This window comes from Aythya fuligula, chromosome 23 (assembly GCF_009819795.1).
Source record: "Aythya fuligula isolate bAytFul2 chromosome 23, bAytFul2.pri, whole genome shotgun sequence".
Lineage (NCBI taxonomy): Eukaryota > Metazoa > Chordata > Aves > Anseriformes > Anatidae > Aythya > Aythya fuligula.
Genome location: NC_045581.1, coordinates 6,158,461 through 6,179,788, shown reverse-complemented (window position 1 = coordinate 6,179,788; position 21,328 = coordinate 6,158,461). Strand labels below are relative to the sequence as shown.

Sequence of the window (21,328 nt, the reverse complement as noted above, 5' to 3'; positions counted from 1 at the left end):
GCGTCTGCTTCAAATTTTAATGAAAGAAATAAGTTAATAAGTTAATAAAGTGAGGTAACTACCGCCGGCTGGGGAGGGCTGCGGGGACCAGCCAGCCCCTGAGGAGGGGGGGGGGGGCCGCTGAGCGGGGCTGGGGGGCGAAGCTGTCGCATGCACCCTCGCCCCGGGGGCACCCACAGCCCCCCCCTGCCCACCAGGCACCCATGGGTGGGTGGAAAGGGACAGGGGGGGTGCAGCAGCAGCAGCACGGGGGGGCTGCAAGCTCGGCCCTCGCTGGCCACATGCACTAATGAGGCTAACGAGCAAGCTCGGGGCAACCCCAGCGTCCCCCCCCCCACTTTTTACTGGGAGCAGAAGCATCCCGGGGGGGGGCTGGGGAGGGGGTGGAAATCCCACAGCCCGACGCTGAGAGAGAAGTCCCAAAAAACCCCCCCCACACACACACCACGGGGAGCACCGGGGGCACCAGCCCCGGCTCTGCAAATTTTGGCACTACCACGGTCACCCCCAGCCCTGCGGGGCTGGAAACCAAGCAGCGTGCAAGGGGGGGGGCACATGGACACCCCCCCTCCAAAAATAGGTTTGCCACCCAGCCCTGAGTCCTCAGGACCCCCCTTGGGGAGCAGGATCCAGCCCTGTGCGCTATCGGGGGGGGGTTGCTTATTGCCTACCATGGCCCCCCCCGGGGTTGCTGTCCCCGGGGGGGGGCGTTGCATATTCAGACATTATTGCATATAGAATATAAATATCAATATCAATATCATTATCTCCTACCTACGTGTTGCCCTGGGAGCATGCACGGGGGGGGGGGGGGTCAGGGTCAGCCCCCTGCCCCCCCTGCTCAGCACCGCAGCGAGGGGCTGGAGCCTTGCATAGCTTTTGGTGGCCCTGGGGGCGAGCGGGTGGCACCGGGGCAGGACCCTGCTTTTTTTTTTTGGGGGAGGGGGGGGGGGGGGCTGGACACTTGCCCTGGCTCTGGGGGGCTTCCACACCCCCCTGGGGGGCTCCTCCACCCCCCCCAGCACGGTCAGATCCTGCCTGCACCCCATCCCTCTCCCACCGTGCGCCCTTGCGCAGCGCAAAACCCGAGCACCACGGCGCTGGGCGATGCCGGGGGGGCTCCTGCGCCCCCCGTACCCTACCCCGCGCCCCCCCCCGTGGGCTGTCGGGGTCCGTCCCCGCCGCCCTCAGTCCATGTTGGCGCTGGCCGAGCGGGAGCTGCTGAGGGTCTGTGCGGAGGCCGAGATGTCCTCGTGCTCCACGGGGCTGTGGTAGTCGGAGGTGCTGTCGGGCTCGCCGGGGGGCACCCGCACGGCCCCCAGGCTGAAGGAGTTGCTGCAGCCTTTGCTCAGGCACTGCGAGTAGAGGCCGAGCAGCACGTCCAGCTTGTGCTCGATCGACTGCACCTGCGGGCGGGCGGCGCTCAGCAGACCCCCAGGAGACCCCCAGGAGACCCCCAAGGGACCCCCAGGGGACCCTAGGGGACAGGGAGGTGCCCGCCGGTGGCCGTCCCCTCCTCACCTGCCTCTCCACCTTGGCCACGCGCCCCATCATGCTCAACTCATCCACCGGCTCCGGCTCGGGCGCCGCTTTCTCCCCCTTCTCCCGCGTCTTCTTGTCCCCAGCGGGGCCCCCCCTGCCCACGATCTGGTCCACGCTGTCCCCAGGGGACACGCGGGACCGTGAGGTGAGGGACGGGCACGGCTCACGGGGACGCGTCCTGCGCGTCACGACGGGTGGCCACGGGGCTCGTGGGGACAAACGGGGTGGGGGGGGGGTCCTGTAGGAACCCGGAGCCCCCCCCCTGCCCACCCCAGGGGTCCCAGCTCACCGTGTCTGCAGGCTCTTGATCCTGCCCAGCATGTCCAGGTGGCCGGCCGAGTACTGCTCGATGACATCCTTCACGTCGTAGGGCCGCAGGGTCTCCTTGAACTTCCTCTTGGCCACCAGGAATTTCAGGATCCTGCGGGGACAGCGGGGTGGCTGCTGGCACCGGGTTGGGGTGGGGTGGGGGGGCAGAACCCCCCAGCCCCCAATGGGAGCTCATCCGGAGACGTCTGCTCATCCCAAACGCCGTTTTGGGGACAGAAGGGGCAATATAGGGGACGCGCGCTCACCGCACAGCCCTGATGAGGGTCTTCACCGCCGGCAGGATGTCCTCGAAGGCCAGCTCGCAGGGGGGGCTCTTCTCCTCGCCGCTGTCCTCCGGCGGGCAGTCGGCTGCGGGCACAACAGAGCTCAGGGACCCCCCCCCCATAATGGGGACCCCCCCCAGACCCTCTCCAGGGGCTCACCCTCGGCCGGGGGTCGCGGCTTGAGCCGGAGGGAGGCTCGGAAGCGCGTGCGGTCGTTGAAGCTCCAGCTCTTGTGCACCTTGCTGGGGCTCGAGGCCTCGGGGGGGTCCTCGGGGCTGGGGGAGCGCTGCAGGGGGGGCCCCAGGTGCTGCCGGCCCCGGCCGCCGGGGGGGCCCAGGCGGATGCGGTCCCTGATGCCCATCTTGGTGCTGCGGGGCAGAGGACGGCAGCGTCAAGGTGGGGATGGGGGGGGACACAGCAGGGGGGGGGAGGACGGGGCTGCAGAGCCCCCCCGAACACAAATCGGGCACGAGCTGGGGCGCAGGCGTCACCGTGCAGGAGTCTGAGCCCCTTTTGATTTCTGAGAGCAGAGAAAGGAGGAGACAGACGGACAGGGGACAGACAGGCACGGGGGGGGGACACACAGCAGAGCAGCCCCCACGGAGCAGCCCCGCTCCTGCCCCAGCTCGGCTGGCATGGGGGGGGTCTGGGGAACCCGGCCAGGCCCCCCCATCCTCCTCCTCCTCTTCCTCCTCCTCCTCATCCTCCTCCTCCTCCTCTTCCTCCAGCGCCCAGCTCCAGCTCTGCTCCCGTGTGCTGAGCGCAGCCGCCCCCCTGCAGCCCCAACGCGAGCTCTGCTGGCTTGGGGGGGGGACACGACAGCCATGATTTATGTAGGACCTACACAAACACACCGCCTGGCGCGACGAGGGACCGCAAGCACGCTTTGGCACATGCGAGGAGGCCGAGCAGAAAGGGGCCCAGCTCCAGCCAAGCCGGAGCTGCAGAGGGGTCCCCAGCAAAGCGGGGTGTGGGGAGACCCCCGCCCGCTGCACGGGGGGGCTCCGGGAGACCCGGGCACCCCCCTCGACTTCCCCACCCAGGGGCACCGGGCTCCTGCCTTCCTCAGGGCCATCAGACAAGAGAACCCAGCACGGCTCAGCCGTGCCACAGGCGGAGAAACCGCGGCACGGCCACCGCGGGTACGGGACCCAGGGTGGGGGGAGCCAGCCCCAAACCCAACCCAAGCCATGCAGCCCCTCAGGACGACCCCGCTCTGCCCTCTCTGCCCCTATTTCTGCCCCCCCCCCCCCCCAACCCAACCCCGCAGGCAGCCCCGCATGGATCCCATGCACCCGGCGGCTCCTGGCCCCGGTACCTCCGTCTCCACGTGGCCCACGTCCTCGGCTTACCACTACCCAGCTGCCTGGGGTCGGGGCAGGCACGGGAGGAAAAATAGCGTTAGGGGGGGGTGGCCAGCGTGGCTCAGAGCCCCCCCGACCCCGCACACCCCGCTCCTGCTGCGAGGAGCTGAGCGCCGCGGTTTGTGTAGGTCCTGCATAAACACCAGCGTCTGCCCCGCAGCTCCGTAAAAAAAAGCTGGGGTGGGGGGGCCACGGGAACGATCCTGAGCCCTGGTCCTCGTGGGGTGTCCCCCCCCCCGGTGCCCGCTGGCCGGGGCGGGCGGCTCGGGGGCGCGCGTTTACCTGAGGCTCAAGCACTTGTGGGGCCGCGCGTCCTCCTCCTGCCAGCTATGGGGTGAGTGGTGGGGGGGGGGGTGCAGAGAGGGTTTGGGGATTTGGGGAGGGGGCGAGGGGATGGTGAGGAGGGAGGGGGAGGAGAGAGACAAGGGGAGATGTTATGAGAGGCGATGCTCGCGGAGATGGGGCCGGGAAGATGGGTGCAGACACCGGTGCTGCCGCAGGAGGAGCCCCCCCCTCCGAGCCCGTACTCACCTCGGGACCCCCTCGGCCACGCAGGGGGGAAACTGAGGCACGGGGCCGTGGCGGAGCAGAGCCCCCTCTCCCTACCTAACCCTGCTGCCAGCACCGATGCCCTGGGGCCGGGCTCGGTGGCTCTTCGGAGCTCAGGACCCCCGGGCACCGTCCCAGCACCGCGGGGGGCTCCACGGCGTTGCCAAAGCGTCCGTCCAAAGGGGCCAAAATTGGCACGGGGTGGGGGGCCCCAGCGTGGCTCTGCCGGGACAGAGGGGCCGGGGGCTGCTCTGCCGAGGTGCCGGGGGTGGCAGCACGTGGGGACACGGAGGAGAGGGCAGAGACGTGGAGCTGGGGGGGGGGGCTGCTCCCTACCTTTCCCCCGAGCAAGGCGCGGGGACGGCGCTTTTCTGGGCAGAGGTGAAGGGGTGATAAGGCGGCGGTGGGGCTCCGTCGGGCCATTTTCTCACCTCTGCGTTCCTAAATCCTCCGTTGCGGGCTCGGTGCAAGTGCTCAAACATAAGGAGCAGCTCTCTGAGGGCGGGGTCAAACGGAAAGAGGGAGAAATTTAAAAAACAAAAAAAAAAAAAAACAAAAAAAAAAAACGCGGCGAAGCAAAATGCGGGGGGGAGCGAAACAAGGAGGGAGAGGGGGCTCTGCAAAACAAAGGGGGAAAAGGGGAAAAAGGGGAAGGAAAGGGGGAAAAAGGGGAAGGAAAGGGGGAAAAAGGGGAAAGGGAAGGGGGAAAAAGGGGAAGGAAAGGGGGAAAAAGGAGAAGGAAAGGGGGAAAAAGGGGAAAGGGGAAGGGCTCCCACGCAGCCTGCGGGGCTGAGAGGTGATGGCACCACTGGGATGGGACAGGCAGGGGACAGGCAGGACGAGTGTCCCTGCTGCGGGGAGCTGCCCCCAAGTGCCCCGGGGGCTCGGGAGCTGCTGGAGCAGCCGGGGGAGGCTCAGACCCCGCGGGGATCGAGCCCGGCCCCGTCCTCGCTCTGCTGGAGGAGAAGCGGCTCCCGGCACAGCAGCGATGCACCGGGGGCACCGGAGCTCCTCGGGGGCACGGCTGTTAGGAACCCTGCTTTTGGGGGAAATAAAGAGCAGAACAGAATCAGAAATTTGTCGTGGCAAAAAATAACACATGAAGTGAGCAGCAGCAAACGCAAAACCAAAGGTGGACGGGAGGGGAGGGCTGGGAGCACGCAGGGCATCCGGAGACGTTTTGGGGTCCTGGCTCACACGTGGCAGCAGCGAGTTTGGGAGGTGAAAGCGCCGCAGGACGGGGCAGGGGGCTCCCCGCTGAGCCCCCCCGGGTCCCTCTGGCTCCTGGCTTGCTGCAGCCCCACCGCCGCAGCCGTGGGGTCCCCGTGACCGGCAGCACCGTCCCCTCTCCCGGAGGAAGGCGATGGATGGGGTGAGAGGTGGCGGTGGGATGGGTGCTGTGGGGTTGGGGGGGTGGGATGAGGATGCATTTGGGTTTTGGGCAGCCCCTGAGCTGCGTCTCCAGCGTCCTGGTGCTGAGCAAGGAGCCGCTCGTCCCCGCGGTCCCCACCGAGCTCTCGGCGTCCCCACGTGGCCCCTGGTCCCTGCGGGGACCCTCTGCGAGCCCCCCCGCCGCCTCTCGCCCCCACCCTGCCTACCTGAAGGAGGGCAGGAGGCTGTCGTAGTAGCACCAGGTGGCCGCCAGGTACGCCCGGCTGGCGTCCGTCGAGTAGAGCCGCCACGCAGCCTGGGCAGGAGGGAGCCCGCGGGCATCAGGGCCGGCCCGAGCCCCCCCTTGCTGCCCCTCCTGTCCCCCCCACGGGGATCTGTGGTGGCACAGACCCCCCTGGGGCACCCACGGGTGTTGGCTGGAGCTACCTGGATGAGGTTGGCTGCAGGCGTGCGCCTCTTCTCAAAGTGCTTCTGCCGGTGCTGCTCCTGCACCTTGAGGGCGAAGCCGGAGCCCAGGATACCCTGGAGGATACAGGAGGGGATGGGGTCTGCAGAGCGTGGATTTTGCCCCTTTTCCCCTCAATTTTTGCCACGTGGAGGGGTGGGGGAGTGTGCCCCTTCTCTCCTGTCCTACTCACGGCGGGCAGAGCGAAGAAGGAGATGCCGAGCAGGGCGAAGCCGGCCGCCAGCATCCTCCCCAGCCACGTCTGCGGCGTCTTGTCCCCGTAGCCGATGGTGGTGAGCGTCACCTGCGCGGGGACAGACAACGGGGAGCCCTGCAGGGAGCTCCCCCACACACCCTACAGCCCCGTCCCACCCTCCTGGTCCCCTCCCGGGGCTAGAGGGGGGGGGTCCTCGCTTACCGTGCCCCACCAGAGGGAGTCGGCGTAGGTGGCGAACTGCGCGTTGGCGTCCTTCTCCGCCAGGTAGACGAGGAAGGAGGCGAAGATGAGCACCAAGAAGCCGATGTACCAGGCGGTGATCAGCTCCTGGTGGGGCAGCGGGGGTGAGCGGGGTCTGAGTGAGGTTTGGGGGGGGGGGGGGGACACCGGGACCCCCCTTCTCCTCGTCCTCACCTTGCTGTGGGCGTAGACCACGGAGCCCAGCAGCTTCCAGGTGCCGCCGCGGCGGTCCATGCGCACCATGCGCAGGATCTGCAGGAAGCGCATGCTGCGCAGCGCCGAGGTGGCGAAGATGTTGCCCTGCGTGCCGGCGGCGATGACGGCCACCGAGGCGATGAAGACGATGAAATCTGGAGGGCGGAGAGGGCGAGGGGTGGGGCGCGGGGGGTTTGTATGGCCTGGGTGATGCTCAGAGCCCCCCAAATCCCCATACCCTGTCCCCCAAATCCCTGCACCCTGTTCCTATCATGGAGGCGAGGGTCAGTTGTGGGTTTTTTTATTGGCATGGGTGATGCTGAAAGCCTCCAAATCCCTGCACCCCGTACCTATCACAAGGGAGAGGGCTGGGTGTTGGGTTTTTTATGGCCTGGGTGATGCTCAGAGCCCCCAAATCCCCATACCCTGCACCTATCATGAAGGCGAGGGTCAGCTGTGGGGGATTTTATGGCATGGATGATGCAGAAAGTCCCCAAATCTCCACACCCCGTACCTATCACGAGGGCGAGGGGTGGGGTGCGTGGGTTTTTATGGCATGGGTGATGCTCAGAGCCCCCAAATCCCTGCACCCCGTACCTATCACAAGGGAGAGGGTTGGGTGTTGAGGTTTTTATGGCCTGGGTGATGCTCAAAGCCCCCAAACCCCCTCACCCCGTACCTATCACGCAGAAGGGTTTCCGGGCAAAGCGGAGCCTCCCCCGCCAGCCCCGGTAGCGGCAGCAGCAGCCGGCCGCCCAGACGCGGACGATGTACTCCATGCCGAACACCACGATCATGACAAACTCCTGCAGGGGGGGACGAGCAGGGTGAAACCAGAAGGGCAGGGGCAGCAGGACGGCACGGGGAAGCTTTGGGGGTGCAAAAGGAAACCGGGACCCTCCCCGGGACCCCCCAAGTGACACAGCTCCGAGCTCCGGGTGCAGGGCCCACGGCCGTCGAGGCTCCCCGAGCAGCCCAGCCCTACCTGTGCCAAGCTCAAACTGAGCCGGGTCCTTTTCCTCCTCCATCAGCATTGTCCTCGAGCCCCCGTTCTGCTTACTCGGGGGAACGTCACCAGGACCTGCCCGATTTAGTCCCCGCTGCTCGCAAGAACCCCGGCGTCAGCCGTTTCTGACACACTTTGGGGGAAAGTTGCCTTTTTTTTTTTTTTTTTTAATTTTTAGCCCCTCCTGCCCTGCCTCCCCACCCTGCCAAGGGGCCACCCCAATCCTCCAGGACCCCGCAAGCAGCGAGGCCACCCCACAGAGTCCCCAATGTGCCGGGTGGCATTGGCATCGCCACCGGCATCGGGCAGCGGTGGAAGCCACGGGGCCGAGGGCTGGGAGGGGGTCTCCAGGAGGGGGCTGCGGTGGTTTTAGCACGGGTGTGCCCCCCCCCCCCCTCTCTTACCAGGATGAAGAGGCACTCGTTGGCCAGCTTCTGGTGCTCCTGGATGGTGGAGAAGACGGAGAGCACCAGGCAGCTGAAGACGAGGAGGAAGCTGCAACGAGAGCGCACGGGGGTGGGAGGGTGTTGGGGGGGGTGGGAGAGTGTTCGGGGGGTGGGCTGGGGGGGTCCGGACCTTCCCCGGGGGTTGAGGCTGAGCCTCTCCGAGGCCGGGCTTTGCCCCTAGGGGGAGGCAGGGAGCGGCTCGGGAGCGCGCAGGGTGCGGGGATGCGCCCGGAGCGCGCCCCGAGGAGCCCCCGGGAGCCGCTGCCCGAGGGTCCCGCACGGAGCCCGGCCGGGGGGGGCGGGGGGGGCTCGAGGTGGGCAGGAGGAAGAAATTCGGCCCCCCCCCAGGCTCAGGAGGCCCCCAGGGAATGGGGGTGCCCGGCTCTGGGGGTGCCCGAGGCCGGGCTGGATGGGGCTGGGGGCAGGGGTCGTGCCCATGGTGGGGGGGCTGGAGCAGAAGATCTCGGAGGTCCCTTCAACCTGAGCCATTTTGGGGTGTTTAATGCCCAAAAATACCCAGCGGAGCACGGTGACAGTGTGCAGAGACAGGGGATGGGGCAGGGGACCGAGACCCTCCCCAGCATCCTCACCCTCTCACACAGGAGTGGGGGCTGCAGGGGGCACCTCGGACACTGCCCGGCCCCCGCTCGCAGCCCCCCCGCTGCCACTGCTGGCACCAGGAGCGATGTCCCCAACGGGACAGGCAAGGGGGGGGCTTTAACACCTCGCTGCCGGGCAGGCGGAGGGGGCCAGGGGCCCCACAGGACCCCCCCGTGATGGGGTCATGTCCCCAGGCCACCCCGCAGCACACGGGGGAGGAGGAGGAGGAGGAGGAGGAGGAGGAAGGCCCGGCTCCAGCAGCCGTGGGGCTCGGTGCCAGGCTCTGCCGCAGCCCTGCGGCCTCTTACCCAAAACAACCGCTTAAAAAAAAAAAGCAGGGCAGGAGCTGGAGGGCCCCCCCCAGGCAGAAAGGGGACCAGAGCCACTGTCCCCGCTGTCGCTGCCTCCATGGGGACCTGGCACCTCAGCGGGGACACGGAGCCACTTGGGAACAGCCGGGACCCAAGGGCAGAGTCAGCAGGGAGCTGCTCCGAGGCTGCCCGTCCCGAGAGCTGGGGCGAGACCAAAGGGGCTTTGGCCCACTTAAAATAAAAAGGAGGGGAGAAGAAAAATAGATTCTGGAGCTGAGGCAGACGAAACTCTCCAAAAATACATTATTATTATTTTTTTTTTCTTTCCCCTGATCCAGCGATTCTAAAAATGGAAAGCGGAGGGTTTGTGCCACCGGCCCCACGTGATGGGCGCGCAGAGGGCTCCGCTCGAGCCGCCTTGCGTAACGGCACGGGGGCACCAGCACTGGCTCCCCCCCCCGAACTGGGCACAGCGGGGACAGAGCTGGGAGCACAGCCCCACCACGGGCAGCACCGGGGCTGCTGGTGCAAGCAGGGTGGTCCCAGCACCCCCCCTGACCCCCCCAGCACCCGGTGCAAGCAAAGCCCCCGGGACCTGCAAGAGGCGCTGCGGAGAGCGCAGGGCTCGGCTCGGCACCGTGCTGCCCAACGCCGTCTCGGAGCACTTTCTCGTCTCCTCTTGCTGCTGACACGGAGATTTGGAGCTGAATTGGCTGCCCGGGGTGGCTGAGGGGCTGAAACCAGACCTGCACGCCTGCAGGAAGGCACCACGGGGAGAGGTGTCCGCCGGGACGATGCTCGGTGCCCTCCTCGGGAGCACCCAGGCCAAGGGGAGGTGGCTCAGGCACCGAGCGCTCAGGAGGGAGCTGAGAGGTCCCCGGCAGCACCGCGTGAACCCGGGCTGGCTGGGATGGTGCAAAAGGAGCGAGAGCCAGACCTGGGTGAGAAAACAGCCTGAAGGAACCAGGCCGGTCCCTTCCCCAAAACTGCTGCCACGAGGGGAAATCGGAGACGAGGCTGAGGGCAGAGAAACGCAAGGAAACGGGAGAAGGGCTGGGAGCGGGGCAGAGCTGGAACAACACACACCCAGACAAAGGGGCTGGGGGCATCGCAGCCCAAAGCGATGCTCCAAGGTGCTCCCCGGCTTTGGGGCCGGGGGCTGCAGCCATCCCCTGCCCCCTGCATGATGGGCACAGCCTTTTCCCCGTGCAGGAGCTCTGCCCTTAGCAGCTGGGGGCAGCAGCAGCTCGCCGGGCTCCCCGCCACGCCGACGCTCGTCTGGAGAAGCAAACCCAAACCTTGGCCGAGCCGCCCAGGGCAGCGCCTTTGTGCACCATCAGCAGCAAACGTTACACAAGCGGGATTTGGCAGGCAATGACACGGGCAGCGGAGCACAAAGCAGAAGAGAATGCAGAAATCTCCCAGCCTGCGAAGATTTGTGCCTCTCGCCCAAGCTGGGGCCAGACAGGGGGGGTCTCTGATCCCTGGCACACGCTGGCCCCGCTGGGCACCCTCCTAACCCGAGCACCGCACGGGCACCGAGCTGGTTGGGGTCACTGTGCTGCAGGAGTGATGGAAAGCCACCCCGAGAGCTGCTGCCCCCAGTGCCACCCCCCCAGGGGGATGCTCCTGCCCGGCCCCCGGCCCCACAGCGGGGTTTTGTGAAGGACACGATCGTGGGAGGCCCCCACGGCCCCGCAGGGAAGGCAACTTTGTGGGAACACATCACCTGCTGGGAATTAACTCGCAAAGCTGGGGAAAGAGCCCCTGGCCTGGCTGCTGGCACTGCCTAAGCAGCTTAGGGGAGGATCAGGTGCCGGGGGGGCAGGAAAGGGGCTCCCCAAAGCCCCCCCCCCATGTCCCAAATGCTGCAGCCAGGGGCTGTGGGGGCACCTCCTGTGCCTCCCCACACCCTGCAGGCACGGAGCTCGTCCGCAGGAGCGCTCCTCCCGCCGTGCCCCAAAAATATTAATTAAAACCCAGCAGGGGAGGGGCTGGTTGGAGAAAACGAACCTCCTGGCATTAATCTTCATTAGGGCTGCCTTCGCCATATGCTCCCGGCCGCTCCAGCGGCAGGAGAGGGGAAGGAGCAGGTGAGGTGGGGAAGGTGCTGAGCTCAGGGAAATGGGATGGGGTCAGCCAGGGGCACCCCCAGCACCCCGAAAGCTGGGCTGAACACCCCCCAGGCAGATAGCCTCCAGCCCCGGGGGCTGCACCAAAGGGGTTTGGCGAGGCTGGGAAATGGGGGTGAGGTTTGGGCACCCCCGTGCCCGGCCCTGCTGCGGGCAGCAGCAGGGCAGAGCGTGGTGGTAACGGGGTGGAAGGAAAACACCACGTGCCACAGAGCAAACAGCTCGGCCTGGGGACGCGCCCGGCACGGCCCCGAGAGGGAGAGAAACCAGTGGCACCGCCAGCCCTGGCACCACCGTGGCACTGCCGGGTCCCCGCGGTGCTGGGTGGCAGCGCCGGGTGTCCCCAACCTGCGCACCAAGTCCACTGGGGGGACAAAACCACCCAAACCTGGCTGGGATGGGGACGAGGATGGGGTCAGGGATGGGGACGGGGATGGTGCTTTGCCCCCCGCACCCCCAAACCCGCCAGGCTCAGCACCCCGAGCACTGCCTGCAGCTGTATAAACAGCGTGTCTTATAAATCCTCCATCCCTCACGCAGCAGCCTTGTAGGAGAGGCGGTGCAGGAGGCCTGTCTGCCCCGGGGATATAAATATCAGCGCTGGAGCCGGCCTGTTTGTGGCCGTAACCATGGCAGGGGCGGCCACCCCCTCGTCCCGCAGCGCCGGGCATCGCCCGTGGCCATGCAGGAGCTCGGCGGCTGCTCCTGCCCAGCACCCAAAAAAAAAAAACACCAATCCCTTGGGAAGGGGAAGGAGCTGCCCTAATCACTGCCGTGCCTCCAGCTCGGGGGGTGCACGAGGGGGAGGTGGGACCCGGGACAAGGAACCCGGCTGGGGGCTGCACGGCGCATCCCGTGGCCGCGCAGGGACCCAGTGTCACCGCCCAGAAGGGATCTGGATGAGGTCCCCCGCTCCGTGCTTCCCTGCCAGGTGCTTTGGTGAAGGCAGCCAGGCACGGACTCGCTGCACGAGTGACAAAACCCTGGCACTGCTGCCCTGCACGGCCGGGCAAGCATCGTCCTCCCCCTGCCGAGCCCCGCGCGGGGCCACGCCGCGCACCCTGCGCCCTCGGGTGGGTGCCAAGAAGTCCCCGAGGCCCTCGGGCTCCGGGCAGAGCGAGCTGGAGACTGAGAGCAGCATCACACATCGCCCACCCTGGGGTCTGTGCCCCTCGTCGCCCCCCGGCCCCGTGTCCTGGCGGGGGAACGGTCACAAGGTTCCTGCGGACGGTGCCAAGACGCTCACACGGAGCAGCTGAGATAGTTTCGCTCTTGAATCATCTGGCAAGCCACGGGCTGAGGGGAGGGGGGAGGAAAGGGAGCGAGTTCCCAGACCCGTTCCCGAGGGGCCGCGCACCCCAGCACAACAGGAGGGGGACAGGAGACCCCCCGAGGGCATCGCACATGGGGGGCAGAGGGGGCAGGTCGGGGCGCTCAGCCCCATTCCATCCCCTCGCCCCAGGGCACAGACAACCCAAACCTCTCCAAGAGCATCCCCTCGGGGTGGGGGCTCCCCATCCACGCAGCTGTCCCCCCCTGTCCTCACCACTGGGGCCAGCCAGACCCAGGCCCCAAAACCCTGCACCTTGTGCCCAGGGTCCGGCAGGAGCAGCTGGAGGGGAAACGAAGAAGAAAGAGGAAAGAAGGAAATCGATGTGCATTTTCACGTTGCACCACAGCCACTTCATTTTATGCCCCAGCGACGCTGCGTCAGGTTCAGCAAACTGCTGCGTCGCCTTCTCCTTCCCCTGGCGTTTTCCCCTGCACCACAGCTCCCATTTCAAGCTGGGACAAGAGGACAGGGGGCGGCCCTGAGGGGGTCCTTTGGGACCACCAGGAAGGAGTCCCGGCTCCGAGGGCGCAGCTCCAGCAGCCGAGGGTCCCGGCCTCGCTGTCCTGTTTCATTTTGGCCACCCACGTGCAGCAGTTGGGTTTTCCTCCTCCTCCTCCTCCCAAAACGAGCCACCGTGCGGGATGCCAGCGGCTGGGGACGAGCCAGGTCCCTCCAGAGCAATAGTGACAGCGAGTTACAGCCCGGAGGAGCTCAACACCAGAGGGTTTTGCAGGGCAGGCGGAGGACAGCCAGCGCCCAGCAGGAGGTGAAGCAATTCCCCTGCAAACCCTCCGGGGCTCCAGCCCATTAAACGGCCCCAGGTGGGTTCGGCAGGACCCTGCCACGTGCCGAAGCATTAAGCAGTGCTCGGGTGCTGTCCTCCACCCCCCGTGCCAGCAGGGATGCCCACGGCCCCGCAGCCAAACCAAGGGGCACCACGCGCCCACTTCCAGCTTTGGTCTACCCTTTCCCTCCACGTCCTGGCCCCGTCCCCATCCCCAGGCACAGGGAGACCCTTCCCCAGGGGGTAAATAGGGGCACACCAGTTTGGCACCGTCCCACCAGTGCCCCCAGAGCAGCCGGCACGGGGAGGCGCGTGGATTACCCCACCCCGGGGGCTGCGCTTTGGGCAGGGGTCCGGGGATGCTGCCGGTGCTGCTGGCTCGGCCTTCCCCATTTTGCTCCAGGTCAAACCTCACTAAAACCCGTATTAAAGAGCTCCTCTAAGGGCTGGAAACGTGCTGAGCTGAGCTCCTGGTGCAGCTCCACGCTGCCAGAGCCCCCTCTCCACCGGGGCAGGGCACCCGTGGCAGGGCACCGCTCCCCCCGGGGCTTTGCTGGCACACGCAGGGAGGACAGAGAAAGAGGAAGCTTTGATTTGCCTCTGGCCCTAAATCCTGTTGGTTAAGGCTCCAGCCACGCTCCCAGATTTTCCCTGTAAGCCCCAGGCAGGAGCTGGCACCAGCTGAGCCCAGGCTCGGTGTGGTCAGCACGGCCCCGAATCAAGGGGACAGAGGGAACGGGGCCACCACCGCCCCCCTCAGCTCTATTTTTGGGGCAGGACGAGGGGGCTGCGAAGATGTGGCAGCAACAAACCCATCCCGCGAGGGGGGGACCAGCATCACCCAGCCCCCAGCAGCCGCTCGGGGAGGATTTGGGATCAATTTCCCCGCAGGAGGAGACTGGACTTTGCCAATAAGCGGTATCAGCTCAGCCCGGCTACGTGCTCCCAGACCTTAAACTGCTCGGAGGAGGGAAGCTCTCCGCTTCTCAGCGGGTATTTCCATTTTAGCAGTTTCCATTTTAGCAGTTTTCAGCCCTGTCTGGGAGCCAGGCTGCTGGGGAGGCAGCGCGCAGCCGTGGACGGGTCCTGGGCCCGGCGCTGCCCCGACCTTGGGCGACCTTGGGGCATCTCCCGTCCCTCGGTGTCCCCCGAGCAAGAGGGGGTAACGCCGTCCTCCTCGTCCCCAAACCTATCCTCAGGCGTCGAGGCACACAGATCGCTCCTGCAAACACCGGTACCCAGCGCTGCGACAGCTTCACAGCTCCCTTCTGCCGTGGGGGAGAAAATTTGGAAGCCAGAAGTGAGCCAAACTCCCCGGGAAGTCTTTTCGGAGCGGGCAGCCCTCTGTGCGCCCACCGCGGCGCCTTCCCATGGGTTTTTTGGGGTCCTGGGCAGCCCGGCAGGGACGGGGGCACAGGCACAGCCACACAGCCCAGCCCTCGAGGGCAGGTGGGGCTGGGGACGGGCACGATTCCCATCCCCATCCCAGTGATTCCTATCCCAGCCAGGTCCAGCCCCAGCAGACGAGCACCTTGGAGCTGCCCCGAGCCGTGGCACTGTCCCCAATTTGGGGACAAAGCCACCTCCCGGTGGCACCCGCAGCTCCGTGGCTCTTCACGGGGACCCGCTCGGTTCGGTGCTGCTGTTTTTGGGGGAAAAACACCCGCAGGGAGAAGGCGCTGCGGGAGGAGGAGGATGCCTGGGCCAACCGGAGGATCCCAGTGCAGAAACCCAGCAAGAACACAAAAAAAAAAGCTTTGTCCCCCCTCCCCAAGCAGGAGGTTTTGGCTGCCACCCCAAACTCCCTGCTGGAAAAGCTTTCACAGGCAGCACTTGCAGCGTAGGGATTATTTCCAGACCACACTGCGGAGGTGTCGGCAGCCCTTACAAATGGGGCCCCGGGCTCCTCTCGTGGCTCCCCGGGGAGCTCAGGTGCCCTGCGATCAAGTGACAAATTCCTCCTGCCATCGCAAAGTGCTAACTTACGCAAGACCCACTTTCCTGCCTCTTAACGAGCTGCGGCCCCGTGCTCCCCGCTAACGAGCGGGCACCGCTGCGCAACGGGGCCGGGGAGGCAAAATTTGGGGCTCCCACTCCGCGGGGGGGCCGTGCCCAGCAGGGCTGAAGGGTGCACACCGAGTGCATGAGAGATTTTTTGGGAAAAACATCACTTTCTGCATGGCTACGGCCGGGCAGGGAGTAGCAGCATCCCAACAGGGTCCCAGGTGGGGGCGGGCAGCGCAGCCCTGCACGGAGCTCCCCAGCCCCTGGGTGCACCCCCAGGGGGGTCCCAGCCCTCTGAGGACACCCCAAGGGGGCAGAAATCCCCTTGAGCCCGTGCCTCTGCTGATGGCCGGGCTGAGGAAGGGCCCAGCTCCTGGAGCATCCCCGGGACATGCTGGGGACCAGCAGCACTGGGGACCACGGGGGGACATCTCACGGGGCACCACTGCCAGGCTTTTACCAGGGAGAACCCCCCCCCAAAAAAAAAAACACCTCCCCCATCCCACCTTGGCACAGCTCAGGGGGTGCCAGGAGGGGACTTTTGGGTGCCTGCCCCACGGCTACCCCACGGGATGGGTCCCCGGTGGCACCCAGAGGTGCCCTGTGCCCTCTCCACGGGCCCCCCACCCCCGAGGGTCTCCACGGACTCGCAGGGGATGGGGACAGACCGAGGGGGTGCCCCCAGCACGGCACAGAGCGGCACTGGGGAGCCGTCGGGGGCTCAGCACCCCCTCAGCACCCTTTCTCAGCCCCCCCCCGGCTGGGTGCTCGCCCCCTGCCCGCTCCCGGAGCTCCCCAACTCGCTGCGCACCCGGCGAACCCCACCGGGGCGCACGGGGAAGCTCCGGCCCCCCCCCACCCCGAGGGCGTCCCTCTTCTCAGCACCACCCCGCCACCCCCGGGAGGTCGCAGCCCACCCCCCCAACCCCCCAAAAACCCCCAAAAACCCCCCAAAACCCCCCCAAAAACCGAAAGGGTCCCGTCCCGCGGCACTCACATAAAGGCGTGGTACACGAAAGCCCCCCCGCGGGGCCGCTCCAGCACGTTGTACAGGCAATTCTGCAGCCTCCGCCGGCACCGGGGGGGTCCGGCGGGGCGGGGGGCACCGGCAGCAGCAGCAGAAAGAGCAGCAACAGCAGCGGGGGAGGCAGCAGAAGCAGCGGGGGGGGCAGCCCCGAGGCTCGGAGCCGCCAGCAGCCCCCGGCGGCGGGGAGCGGGGGTCCCGCCGGGGCCCCCCCCGCTGTCGGTGCGCACCGCCCGCAGCCGCTCCCCGCCGCTCCCCGCCGCCCCGGCCATGGCGCCCGGCCCCGTTCACGCCTCCCTCATGGCCCCCCCCGTGTCCCCCCCCCACCCCCCCTAGAGCCCCGGAGCCCCGGGCAGGCTCCGTTTAATCCGCGCCCCCCACCCCCCGCCCCGGTTCTGTCTCCTCCTGGTTCTCTCTCCCCGGTCACCTGCCTTTAGCCGCCCCCCCCCTCCCGGTAACGGGACCTCCCCCCCCTCTCCGGTGCTGCCCCGCCCCGCAGCACCTGGCCCCCGCCCACCCCAAGCCGGGGGGGGGGGATTTGGGGGAGCCCGCAGAGGTGGCAGCCCCCGGGGGGAAAAGGGGAGGGGGCGCCGCTGGCTCTCAGTGGGGTCCCCCCCCCCCCGCGCTCCGGTGCTGCTGGGGGACCCGGTCCCATTCTGCCCCCCCCCCGAGACCGGTGGGGAGGGTCCGCTATGGGGGGGGGGTGTGGGGCAGCTCGGAGGGAGCGTCCCGAACCGCCAGGGATGGAGCAGCCCGGGGGGAGCATCCCAAATTGTAGGGGATGGAGCATCCCAAGGGGAGCATCCCAAAGCAGTGGGTGCCGAGCACCCCAAAACACCAGGGACGGAGCACCCCAAGAGTGAGCATCCCAAACCATGGGGCATGGAGCATCCCGGGGGGAGCATCCCAAATATCAGGGTACGGAGCATCCCGGGGGGAACATCCTAAATCACAGGGGATGGAGCAGCCCGGGGGGAGCATCCCAAATTGTAGGGTATGGAGCAGAGCACCCGAAAGCACCAGGGATGGAGAATCCCAAGAGCGAGCATCCCAAACCATGGGGTATGAAGCATCCAGGGGGAGCATCCCAAATTGTAGGGTATGCAGCATCCCAAGGGGAGCATCCCATGGGTGCTGAGCACCCCAAAGCACCTGGGCCGGAGCACCCCAGGATCCCCAATTCCTCCCCTGTCCTCGAGGTCCCGCGCACCCACAAGGGTTTTGCTCTGCCACCTTATTCCCCCGAGCTCCCCCGCTACCAGACGGGGAAACTGAGGCACGCTGCAGCCGGTTCCCCCCCCCCCCAGCCCTCACCCCATGGGGGGTGCCCCGGGGCCCCGAGCTCCAGGAGAGGAGCGCAAGTTCCAGCTCCGGGCGGTGAATTATTTAACGCGGTGCTTGGAGATCCTGGCACGGGCACGGGGCCCTCGTGAGCGCTGCGGTAATGGGGTCGGGCTGGGGGAGCACACACAAGAAATGGATGGTTTGATTTTGAGGGGGCTCGGGGGAAATCGTGCTGGCCAAACCCACCCCGAGGGCCAGCCTGCAAAACCAATCTCCCCCCGAGGATGCCCCACAAGCACCCAAGGGTGCCCCAAAAGCACCACGGCACCAAGACGCCAACGAGATCCGGCTCTGTGTGGGCTGTAACCGTGTGGATCCAACCCAAAATCTGCCCCGCGCCCTCCTGCAGCCCAATTCTGAGCTCCTCGGGGGTCTCAATGCAGCGTCCCCCCCCCTCGCCGTGGAGCACCCTGACCTTCAGCATCTCCCTCGGGTTCCTGCGCCCCCCTCGTCCCCGCGGTTTCGGTTTCACCTGGCGATTGATCGGAGCCTGCGGAGTTAAGGTGACCTGAAAGGACTTCCAGAGAGGGGCACGGGCACGGGGGGGGGCCGGGCGGGTGGGAAATTTTGGGTTTATTCCCACTTTGGAGCGGGAGGGTGCAGGCTGAGGTCCCAGACGTGCTGGGGAAGCTCTGGGGGAGCTCCGCTCGCAGAATTAGGGATTTTTTTTTAAACAAAGTCATCGCTTCTCCAAGCTGGGGGGAGAAGGGGACCTCGGAGGCTGCAGCTGTGGCCGTGCTGCTGCTCCCTCCCGGCCCAGCAGAGCACCCGGGGGTGATTTTGGGAGGGGTGCATCCTGCACCGGGGTCACGCTTTCCACCTGCGCAGATCCTGGGAAAATCCCCTGCTGCCGTGGAGCTGGGAGGTTTTGTAGGGTACTGGCCCAGCCAGCAGAACCAGCAGAGGTTTTGGGGAGCCGTCCCAGGCTCTGCTGGCTTTTTACCCCCTGCCTGGCCACGGGCATCCCGCAGAGCCCCCCTCTCATCCTTGGATCCGGCCCCTGGTGGAACTTTTAAAGAGGATTTCCGAGGCCGGGTGCTGGTGAGCGAGGAGGGCCTGCGTGCTCGGAGCCTGCTGCCCTCTTGGGATTGCAGCTCGAATTCCTGGCACGGACGGGGAGGCCGGGATTTGAGGCCAGGATTTGCATCTAGAGGATTTCCAGTAAGTTTTGCAGCCCTGGTATGCAGCTGCAGAGCTGCCGGCTGGGGAGGGCGACCGGCGGGACGGGGGCTCCATGGGGAAGCTGGGATGGGATGGGAGCAAAACCCAGGCTGGTGCCCTCTGTGGGGGACTCTGGGGGGGTCCCAGGGAGGATCTGGGGGCGCACGGAGGGCAGGAGGTGGCCAAAACCTCTGCACGAGGGAGCCTGAGCTGGGGCTCGGTGGCTGGGATGGAAAATGCTGGGGACGGGGTGCTCGGGGCTGGCTGTGCCCCGGGAGCTGGGGACAACTGGGAGCAGGGACAGGGGGCAGGGAGGGCTGCGGAGCACCCGCGTCTGCCAAAAATTTGGCCAAACCAGCTCCGTTACGAGCCAGCCGGAGTGGTGAGAGCAGCCTGCCTTCAATCACAGGGGGGGGCTCTCGCTGCAGCTCACACACATTTTGTGTCCTTCAAGCTATTTGTTTAATTATCTGTCTGTCTATACATCCATCCCCAATTAAACTCCTTCAAGCAAACGCAAGGCAGAGCCCAGCTTTGGGTACAGAGCTCTTGGGCAGAGTCCAGCTCGGGTGGCTGCCAGCCTCCATCCCTGTGAGCCTCCGTCCCCAGGACCCTCCGTCCCCACGCAGCAGCCACCCGTGGGTGCCCTCTCGTGGCCGCAGCCCACACGCGGAGTTTTCACCCAATATATTCTATTTTTTCCCATTTTTGTGCTGACTCTGCTCCAGGCGCGGTGGTGCCCATCCTGCAAGGAGCTGAGGGCGCTGCTGGCTCCCAGCCCTTTTAGGACTCCCAGGGGTGCCCTCACCTCCTCACCTGGCCCAGGAGCTGCAATTCCTGCACCAAACTCCCTCGCTGGAACAACCCGGCCCCGTTTATGGACTTTACACCACTCCTGGTGCTGCTCCTCGCTGCGAAACCACGGCGAGCTCGGCTCTTCTGGCAGGAAAAATGAGCAGCTGCTGGTGCTGGCACTGTCCCTGCGCTGTCACAGCTCTGCCAAGGCGCTGCACAAAGCCACAGAGCCCCTCCTGGACGACGTGCCAAGTATGTCAAATCGCCCGATGGTGGACACAAAGATTAGGAGTTACAAAACCTCAGCCGTGTTTTAGCCAAGACCCAGGCTTGGCCCCAACGCCGCCGGGATCCTCGCCGTGTGCTCAGTGAAACCTGGCTCCTGGAGCTCATTCACACCCGCCCCAAACCCCTCGCTGCTGCAGAAGCTGCAGGGAAGGCTGACAAAATGCTGCTGTGCTGAGGCAGGCACCATACAGCGACCCCACAGAGACCTCCTTGGCTGGTGGGCACCAAAAAGAGGTCCCACCCCACCGCTCGTGTTCCCAAAGACCCCAACCAAGCCCCTTCTGCAGCCACCCTCAAGCCCCGTTTGCTGGTTTCACCACTTTGGGGTGATTTTTTCAGGGACTGGGGCTGCGCTTCGCTTGGCAGGTTGATGCTGGGCACCGGTTCCCAAAGAAAGTGCAGACGTTATCTTAGAAAGGAAATTTATTTTGTTTCATGAAGCTTATATTACATGCATCGACTGAAGCTAGTACAACAGTTAACAGCAGGGCTGGGGTTTGTCCAGACTTCCATTAGTGTTTCTGGAATAAACCAGGCCAAATTAAAGAATTGTTTGCCCTTAGAAAATACAGTCATAATACAAGGAATGTTTTTGTTTTCACTTTAATTACTCTTCCCCTACTCCCTGCCCCCTAGCTGCATACACTCAATGCTCCGGCTTACCAAAAAAGGAGGCAGGAGAGGAAAATCTAACACACATACACACTGCCCCCCCCCCCCCACGCCCCTAATGGACCACTGAGATGGTGGGACTGAATCTAGCTCTATTCGGAGAAAAATACAAAGAGAATACCGGGAATAAAGCTCTTACAACAAACCAGAGGCAGTACCCTTTAATCATTTCACTAGATAAAAACGTTTTACATATCGTTCAATGAGATGCTGCCAATTCCTTTCGATGACTTCTCTTCAGTTTCCAGGGGGTCGAACGAGCAGCTGAATACACTGAAATATTGACTTCTGAAATTAAAAATACAAATATTGCCTTCTTGTCAGTGTCTGCTGGATATTCTCTCATACCCACCAGAGGAAGGCGTATAGTGCACCAGAGACCGCAGCCTACTGTAGGCTGAATATTGAGCACGGATACAGAGAAGCAGATGGGTTCATCAGACCGGGTCGGTACGGCCAGCGTGGGGCTGTAACGTGGTTTTGTTTCCACACGGAGACACGAGGTGCCCTCAGTCCCCTGTCACTTGCGTGGCCTGGCCGTCTGAGGTTTGGTTGGTGGACTGAATGAACATGGGCTGGGTGATGTCCTGGCCTGCAGGCATGGTCACTTGCTGGATCTGATAAAGCTGCTGGAGGGGGAAGAAAGGGCTGTCAGTTCTCATCACACACACACAGCGCTCCTTCCCTCCGAGCACATTAACCCTACGAGTTTAGTGGTGCTGATAACAGCAGCTCCCAAGTCCAAGTCATATCTGTCCCAGAAAACGGAGCACAAAGCGCCGCTGGTAGGATTTAAGCAATGGATGTCTGGAGTAATTCTGTGAATTTCTTATGCCCAGACTGAGTTGGCGCTGCTTATGCAATAGTCAATAGCTAAACGTTAGGACCTTT

General features: G+C 65.4%; 2 protein-coding genes across 8 annotated transcripts in view; both read right to left on the bottom strand.

Moving 5' to 3' along the window:
* Window positions 1-927: 927 nt before the first annotated feature.
* Window positions 928-10,951, bottom strand: KCNQ4 (potassium voltage-gated channel subfamily Q member 4). Its single transcript, XM_032202483.1, has 15 exons — window positions 10,914-10,951; window positions 7,948-8,038; window positions 7,217-7,343; window positions 6,517-6,692; window positions 6,304-6,429; window positions 6,079-6,189; window positions 5,867-5,962; window positions 5,647-5,735; window positions 3,782-3,826; window positions 3,454-3,501; window positions 2,295-2,503; window positions 2,118-2,220; window positions 1,832-1,963; window positions 1,522-1,657; window positions 928-1,406 (listed from the first exon to the last, which is right to left on the bottom strand). The coding sequence occupies exons 1-15, from the start codon at window positions 10,949-10,951 to the stop codon at window positions 1,188-1,190; spliced, it is 1,746 nt and encodes a 581-aa protein (XP_032058374.1). The 3' UTR covers window positions 928-1,187.
* A 9,222-nt stretch (window positions 10,952-20,173) lies between these two features.
* NFYC (nuclear transcription factor Y subunit gamma) overlaps window positions 20,174-21,328 on the bottom strand; it is a 28,328-nt gene continuing 27,173 nt past the window's right edge. For 6 of the 7 annotated variants that reach the window (XM_032202197.1, XM_032202204.1, XM_032202203.1 and 3 more), the window contains one exon: window positions 20,174-21,066. In XM_032202197.1, the coding sequence (XP_032058088.1) occupies window positions 20,947-21,066 (120 nt within the window). In that variant the 3' untranslated portion in view covers window positions 20,174-20,946. The remainder of the gene's footprint in view (window positions 21,067-21,328) is intronic. The other variant, XM_032202202.1, reaches the window with a different exon arrangement.

Bases quoted from the DNA above. Each gene is read 5' to 3' on its own strand.
- KCNQ4 (XM_032202483.1), bottom strand. From the start codon at position 10,951: ATGGCGAAGGCAGCCCTAATGAAGATTAATGCCAGGAG. The intron at 6,190-6,303 runs GTAAGCGAGGAC...GTCCCCGCGCAG, and splicing joins ACTCCCTCTGGTGGGGCACG to GTGACGCTCACCACCATCGG. The intron at 3,502-3,781 runs GTAAACGCGCGC...CCCCGACCCCAG, and splicing joins CACAAGTGCTTGAGCCTCAG to GCAGCTGGGTAGTGGTAAGC.